Genomic DNA, 7,694 nt, shown 5'->3' on the forward strand with positions numbered 1-7,694 from the left:
ACGTGAAGTTGGTGGGATGCAGGCTGTCAAATTGTCAAATATCACTGCTGTCCTAGGGTGTGTGTGCTATACACAATAGGATGAAATTAAGTTCATAGTACTCAGTATTAAGAGGTCTCCATTAAGTCAGAAGAAGTTGATTGGAGATCAAATAGAAAGAAATAATCCTCTACCCATATACATCCAAAAAGTCCTGAATGCACATGGTGGATGCCTCTAATGAATCACATGAGGCCTACCTTCCATTAATAAGAGGCCAGAAATGCTCTCTTCATATTTCTTCCCAACAGTCACACAGTCTGGCCTTCAAATCATAGATAAAGTATTTACGACAATCTAAACATCTCTTACTCACAAAGTAGACCTGTTTTGGCTGCCTTATTTCCTTCAGTGTGTCCATAAGCTCAGAACAAAGTTGGACAAATCTCTGTGGAATAACATCACCAATGTCATCATAGACCTCGTCAGGGGCAGGGTACTTCTCCAGGGTCAGCTGTGTGAGGTTGGCTGTATGCTGCAACAGCTTCTTCAGGCTGCCCATGGATAAGAAGTTCTTCAGAAAATTGACTTCAGTGAGCTGAGAACACTGGCTGAGCCCAGGGAGGAAAGCACTGATTTGGAAGTCCATGATATCACAACGCTTCAATTTTAATGTCTGTAGGGTAGCTTTCAGTCTTTCTAGTAGGCTTCCTAGAAACGGATGACCTAAATTATTAAATGTGACACTACTCAGGTCCAGGTGTTTGAGCTGATGGATGCATGGACACTGGGACAAATACTCCATATCTGAGAGTGACAAAAGGCTGTCTGTTATAGCAAGGGTCTCTAATGGACTCTCCAAGCACCTAGAGAGAGAAATGAGAGAGAAAGTTACTTTAGTCAACTTCAATATTTATTTGAAGAGAAAGTCTGTAACTTCAAAGTAGCAGAGCGAACACTGGCCCAAGGTCATTTTCAAGTTATTATTTTGGTCAAGCCTTTGGTGCTCCCTATGGGAGACCTAACAATACCTATGGCTGCTACTGCCTAAGCTCTACAGTGCCCTCTGAACTAGTAAGCAGAAAACATATGGGGGGACACATACTGTATGGAGGGAAACCCAACAGGAAAACTGCGAACCACTTAGGAACATTCCCAGGTCTGCCAACATTTAATTCAACAGGTTCCAGCTTCCACACATATCCACTCTTTTGAACATGAGACATCATTTTGACCACAAGCATCCACTCATATGTCATCTATTAAACCCCTTCATGTGCCTATATTTCCTTTGAACCACGGAAAGACAGAGGCAGATGGAACCTGCTTCCATAGTTGAGGTAAGTGTTGACATGAGATTATAGGTCCTGTAAGGTCTCACACACTCTGTACATTTATTTTCCCTTCATCTGGGTTTCTCAAGACACCTACTGTAAATCATGTAAGCATATGACAGTCTAAATTTACTAAGGTGACTAGTCATGGTGTTACCTCAGCATGAATTTCTCTAGTAATCAATCTATGCTCACATCTATGTAACATTAAAAATGGCTGGGAAATCACTGTATACACTAATACTTAATGCAAACCAGAACAAAAACTACAACAACAACAACAACAACAACAACAAACAAAAGGTTCTTTTCTCACTAATGGATAAAGATCTCTGTCCTTTCTTACCCCAGCACTTGTTCTAGGCTGTCCTCCACGAAGCAGACTCCATTCAAATAGAGATGCTGGAGCTTATGCAGTTTGGAGAAGTGGGGAAGAATCTTTGAATGAGACCAGGCTATAATCTCTTTGGTCCAACGCCATACCAAAGGTACAGAGATTTCTTTGAAAATGAGTTTCTCGAGGCTTTTCATCTGGCCCAGGCCTGGGGCTAGCCTTATAAGGGTAGGCATATCCCAGCATGTTTTGATTTCCAGTTCCTGGATTGAGCTTGGATCAAAAACCTCCAACAAATACAGGGGGTCATATGCAGGAACGGCATGAAAAGTCAACTTTGGAGAGATCACACGGATCACATCTTTTCGCTGCTTGGCCCAATGATAAAAATACCTTAGGTATTTGGAGGGCCTGTGGGACAAGATGGAAAGGTTTAACAATATAGTCAGGGCACCTTTCTCCTCAGGAATGGGGCAATTCTCCGATGGCTTGCTCATGCAGATGACATCCGGAGAGCAGACAACATGCTGCATTCCAGCACAGCCATTCCAGAAGTCATGGTAGACATCTCTTAAATCAAGCTCTTGTAGCTTCCAACTCCTGTGGGTAAAACAGAAGGACATCTAGATGAGGAGATACAATTTGTAATCTGCATGATCTCACAATTCATCTTCCGTTCAGTCTATTCCTTGGACAAATCTTCCAATTTTAGTGACAGGCAAAAAAGCATGGACTGACTCAATGTATATGTACCCTTTCTGCTCTAAGCAATGCTAGACACAATACTGGACTGATTTTTTTTTTATTCTTGAAGACACTGAGCCACAAAATCAAAAGCCTCCAATTAACCTTGAAACCACTGTGGTTACTCGATTCACCAGTCCATCCACATACATTCCTCCAGGCTATCTTGGTCTAACTTACCTAGGTCTATTCTTCTTTGTCATCAGCATGTCAAGGCCATTTAGCACAGCTTTCAGGACTTTAAGGCTAAGAGATTGTCCCAGACCTCCCAGAGGAAGGCATGGGAAGGGCCATGCTGCCACCATGTGCCTAAGGAGGTTAAGTTGTTTGCTATTGAATGCATCTTTGAACAGTGGTGGAAAATTTTGCTTGGGCAGGTGTGGCAGAGCAGAGATGGTCAAGGCTTCATCTTTCAGCAGGCTTCTTCTTGCCAGTAGCTGGAGTGTGGGTGGGTTTTTCAAGTTCATCATGGCTTTTAGAGATGCAGATGCTCTAGGAATATCTAAAAAATGGAAATAATCCATTTAAGTTTATTTTAGCCCATCTCTTCAAGCTGCCAAACCGCACTAATCACATACACCAGACAGGGTCTCAATTACTGGTCTGGTGACATTGAAATATTTTGATATCTGGTGACATGGTTTCTGTCTCTCTCATTTCCATAGTTTATTCAAGTTCCTCCTGCAATTAGAAGAGGGCCCATTTCAACAGACCTTCCCTATTACTTTGCCCAATCTGATCCAATTTAACCTGTGATTTCTACTCTTCTCACAAAGAAGAGCTTCAGATATAATTCAGACCAATTTGTGTGAAAACATTAAGCATATTCTACCATCAATGGAGCAACGTATTTCATGAAATAGATACAAATTTTACTTCTTTAAGGTTTAGAAGTAGGAGCAATGTTGAATTCTGTTCTTTAAGAGAGTGAATATATTAGGCCTGAGCAGCTTGTTATTGAAGGATTTTTTTTTATTCTTTCCAGAATCTTTCTATCCACCTTCCTCATATCTGCTGAGCCTGAACCATACAGACCACCTTTTATTCCCTACAGTTTTCCTGGTTCATTTAGTCCTGCCAGGCATACCAATGTGCCCCGTGGGCCTTGTATCCCCTTTCTAAATGCAATCTTCTTAACCCCTCAGCAGGTCTGTAGATCACTACAAGCTCCCAAAAAGAATAGAAGCTACACAGGAAAAACATCACAGTCAAGTAATATAAGCAATGGATATCTCAGAGACTGAACCATCTTCAAAAGAAGATGGAATGAGTAGACCCAGGGCTCCCCCACACAATGTACCCTTGATGCAGCTTGGTTGCACATGGGCCAAAACAAACAGAGAAAGTGTCTATCCAAAAGCCATAGCCTGTGTGTGGGACAAGTCTTCTGCCTTGTAGGATTACAGTAGGGAAGGAAACACCTAATCATTCAGACTTTATGTACCAGAATGGGGAGATACACAGATGGCACACCCATTCTAAAAACAAAAAGGCAAAAGGAGTGGAAGAAAGCCTTTGGAATATGGTAAATGGGAGGAGAATTGAGCAGGTGTTAGTAAATAAAAAACCAATCAACAAATAAAACAGAAATCTGAATGCTCTGATTGTTTGAAGTTTCCTTGAACTCATACCCAAGAGTCCTCTACATACAATTTTCTTACTTGTCATTTCATAATTCTATATTCACTTTGAATTAAAATTTTAAGGTAGATTAGAGTATATAAGAATAAATCAAGTTCTTCAGTGTGCCCGAGTCCTTGAATATTTCCTTCATAGCCCACTGTAAACCAGCAGGGAAAGGCTGCTTCAGAACTAAGGAGGTAGAGACTGAATATTCAGTGTCTCATGACACTTGACCACCTATGGATTTCTGGCTAACTTGGGCTAAATGAAGTTTCCTGCTTCAAAATAACCAGGTTAAGAAATCAAGCAAGGAAGCAAGCAAAGAAACACCCACATACAAAAACAAATTAAGATTAAAGGATGCTGTCCAGCAAAGGATGAGAATAAATGACTTCCCTGTTTTGGACACTGCTCTCAGAAGTTTTATTCTCAGCATTCTAGTTACTCTCTTGAAACTCCAAGTCTCAGACTGTCTGTTATAGCCAATCCCTTCCTTTAATACTCTTTCACCATTACACATTCTCTTCCTAGCCACACCTCTCAGGCCAATAAGCTACCTCATAGGAACATGAATTCTTTCCCCATTTTATCCTGTTTAGACTTCCCTGTAGTCAATCCGATCCTCAATTGCAAATGTATAAACCATGGGATTATGGTCATGATTGAAACGCATCCATGATATTTCTCAAACTCTGAGTCCTGGCATGGTTTTATTCTTCCGTATTACTTTTCAGCCTATTTATCAGATTCCTCTGGTAAAATTAGAGAACCTGAGCTGACAGTTAGGTCTTGGGCATTAACTGAGTGTGCTTGAATGAGATAGGGTGTGTCTAGTATGATTTAATCTCCTGGCAGGAAAATGAGTATTCATAATTTTTTTTATTCTTAAAGCTTTTACCAGACCATACTCAACCCTGCTCCCCCTGTTTAACCTACCTCCCACATCTCATCCTCTGCCGCTCCTATATCTCTAATAGGATTTTATCATCCCTCTAACCCACAAGACTTTCCGACATTCTTATTCAAAAATTCTCTCAAATATTAGCTTCAGCTGTTCTGTTGTGGAGTCCTTTGTTTGGGAGCTCATTTCCTTTGTGCATGCTGCCTAATAGATACTCAGTGTCTGACAGATCCCAGGAGTCCAGGTTAGGTGAGGTTTCTGGTTTTCTTATAGTGTAGCACTTTGTATTAGTCAGGGTTCTCTAGAGTCACAGAATTTATGAATAGTCTCTATGTAGCAAGGAGGTACTTATGGGAGACTTACAGTCTGTAGTGCAATCCCTGAAAATGTCCAGCAGCAGCTGCGAAGTCAAAGATATAGCAGATGCTCAATCCCACAGGGCAAGTAGTCAGAGCTCCACTAGGCAGGCAGGAATAGTCCCTGTAGGCAGGCAGGCAGGAATACTCTCTGTAGGCAGGCAGGCAGGCAGGCAGGCTGAGAGTGAGCCTTCCTTATTCCAAAGTCCTTATATAGGTCTCCAACTGAAGGTGTGTCCCAGATTAAAGGTGTGTGCTACCACACCTGGATCTGGGATTTGCTTGTCCCAGATGACCTTCAGCTCAGTGATCCCCTTGCCTTAGTTTCCTAAGTTTCTTGGCCTCTATGCCTCAAGATCTCTGGCTCAAGATCTCTGCAGTGAGATTGTCAGTGGCTTCCTAACAGGTGTCATTTCATTTTATTGTCTTCATGGAGATCTAAACAAAGTGAGCAGAGTATTATATAACACTGTCTTAAGGCAGAAAAATTACTGAAACATACAGGTTTGCATAGGCTACAGGGTGAGTTGCAGATAGATCTAATGTATGCTGTTAGATTTTACATAGTGAAAAAAAGTCTAAAAGCAAACCTGGCTCAATGCAGCAGATGGGAAAGTTCAGTACAAGGCTGTTAACTACACACATGAAAATAAAAATGAATGATTCCACACCACTAAAATTTAATCACACATACACATGCTAGCACCAACAATGTACATTCTCCTGTGAACACAAATGTATTTCTGAAGTGGACTTGAGAGGGTCAGGATGTTAAGAATACATTCCTACTGTAACAATAAAGAAGAAAAAAAGATGACAGCAGATGTTGTCACGGTTGTGGAGAAAGAGGAACACTTCTCTACTCTTGGTGGGGTTGTAAACTGATACAACCACTCTGGAAATCAGTCTGGCCATTCCTCAGAAAATTGGACATAGTACTACCTGAAGATCCAGCTATTCCACTTCTGGGCATATAACCCAGAGACACTCCAATATACAACAAAGATACATGTACCACAATGTTCATAGCAGCTCTATTTATAATAGCCAGAAGCTGGAAAGAACCCAGATGTCCTTCAGTAGATGAATGGAACAAAACTTGTGGTACATTTACACAGTAGAGTACTACTCAGCTATCAGAAACAATGACTTAACCAAATTCTTATGAAAATGGTTGCAGCTAGAGAATATCATCCTTAGTGAGATAACACAATCACAAAAGCACAGACAAAATATGCAGTCACTGACAGTGGGATGCTAACCCCAGAGGCTCGGACTGCCCCAGAAACAACTCACAGACTGTGTGAAGTTCAAGAAAAAAAAAAAAAAAGAAAAGAAAACAAACAAACAAAAAAAAAAAAACAAAAAACAAAAACCCCATTATTCTCAATCCTTACACACCAAGAAAACATTGACTAATTCCGGGTTACATCCTGTTTTACATGTACATTTGCTCATTGTAACTAGTAAGACCTTAATGCACAGTGTCAAACTTAAAAAAAAGAAAAAAAAAAGCCAAGCAATGCAATTTCAAAAAGGTATTTGTATACAATTATGCAAAAATGTTTAAATTTTTTTCTTTTATCTTTGTTTTTCAAAATAAAGTTTAAAAAAACAAAAAAGAAAAAGAATATTTATTTATATGTTGTCACTAAATCTGTAATTTTTAATACCGAATAAAATTTCCTCAGCTGTTTAAATACAGAGAAAAACTTCACTTTAATAACAAACATCAGAGCTCAGGACAGGTAGAGAAAAAAAAAACAAACTCTAAAAAAGAACTTAATTAAATGGAACACAGAAACTTAGGGATGACATGATCACTCTACTCCCCTTCACTCTATACCCAAATCCGTATACCTCTTGACAGAAGTTATAACAAACGCAGATGACTGCTAATTATTAAAGAATTTTGAGGGTGTCGAACAGCTCACACATCGATTTGGGAAACATTATGCTTTCCAAAAATCATGTCTACCTCTAGGTCTCCACCAACCTTAAAGCAGAAATTGGGTGCTAGTCACAAGGGCTTCACCAAAGGGGTCCCTGTAGAATAGAGTGACAGCATGTTCAACCACACATCGATTTGCACTTGAAGATGACCATAGCCTGTAGGAGTAGAATTCAGCTTCAAGATTAACTCCTGTTTCCCAATGATGGGCCCCTAATCATGCATCAGTCACATCATAAAACATAGCCCTGTTTCTACCCATGTTCATGAAGCTAGAGGAATTCTAATTAGAGGTGGAAGAGGTGGTGGTAAGAGAGGAGATTCCAAAGCTTTTAGATCAGATCCATTTTAGATGAACTGTCCTACATTTGAAAACCTGTATACCAACAGGCTGGTAAGTAGCATTAGTTTCCAAGTTGCCCACCAACATAACCATAGCCTAGCTCCAGTCTCTAGGATAACTGCAAGAATA

General features: G+C 40.2%; 1 protein-coding gene across 1 annotated transcript; it reads right to left on the reverse strand.

Annotated features, from left to right (window-relative positions):
• Window positions 1-271: 271 nt before the first annotated feature.
• LOC308413311 (PRAME family member 12-like) lies at window positions 272-2,600 on the reverse strand (the record flags this gene model as incomplete). The annotated part of the gene is made up of 3 exons (XM_080908236.1): window positions 272-845; window positions 1,660-2,247; window positions 2,572-2,600. 3 exons carry the CDS (start codon window positions 2,598-2,600, stop codon window positions 272-274), a joined length of 1,191 nt encoding a protein of 396 aa, XP_080764362.1.
• Window positions 2,601-7,694: the final 5,094 nt, after the last annotated feature.

This window comes from Micromys minutus, assembly GCF_963924665.1.
Source record: "Micromys minutus genome assembly, chromosome: 32".
Classification (NCBI taxonomy): domain Eukaryota; kingdom Metazoa; phylum Chordata; class Mammalia; order Rodentia; family Muridae; genus Micromys; species Micromys minutus.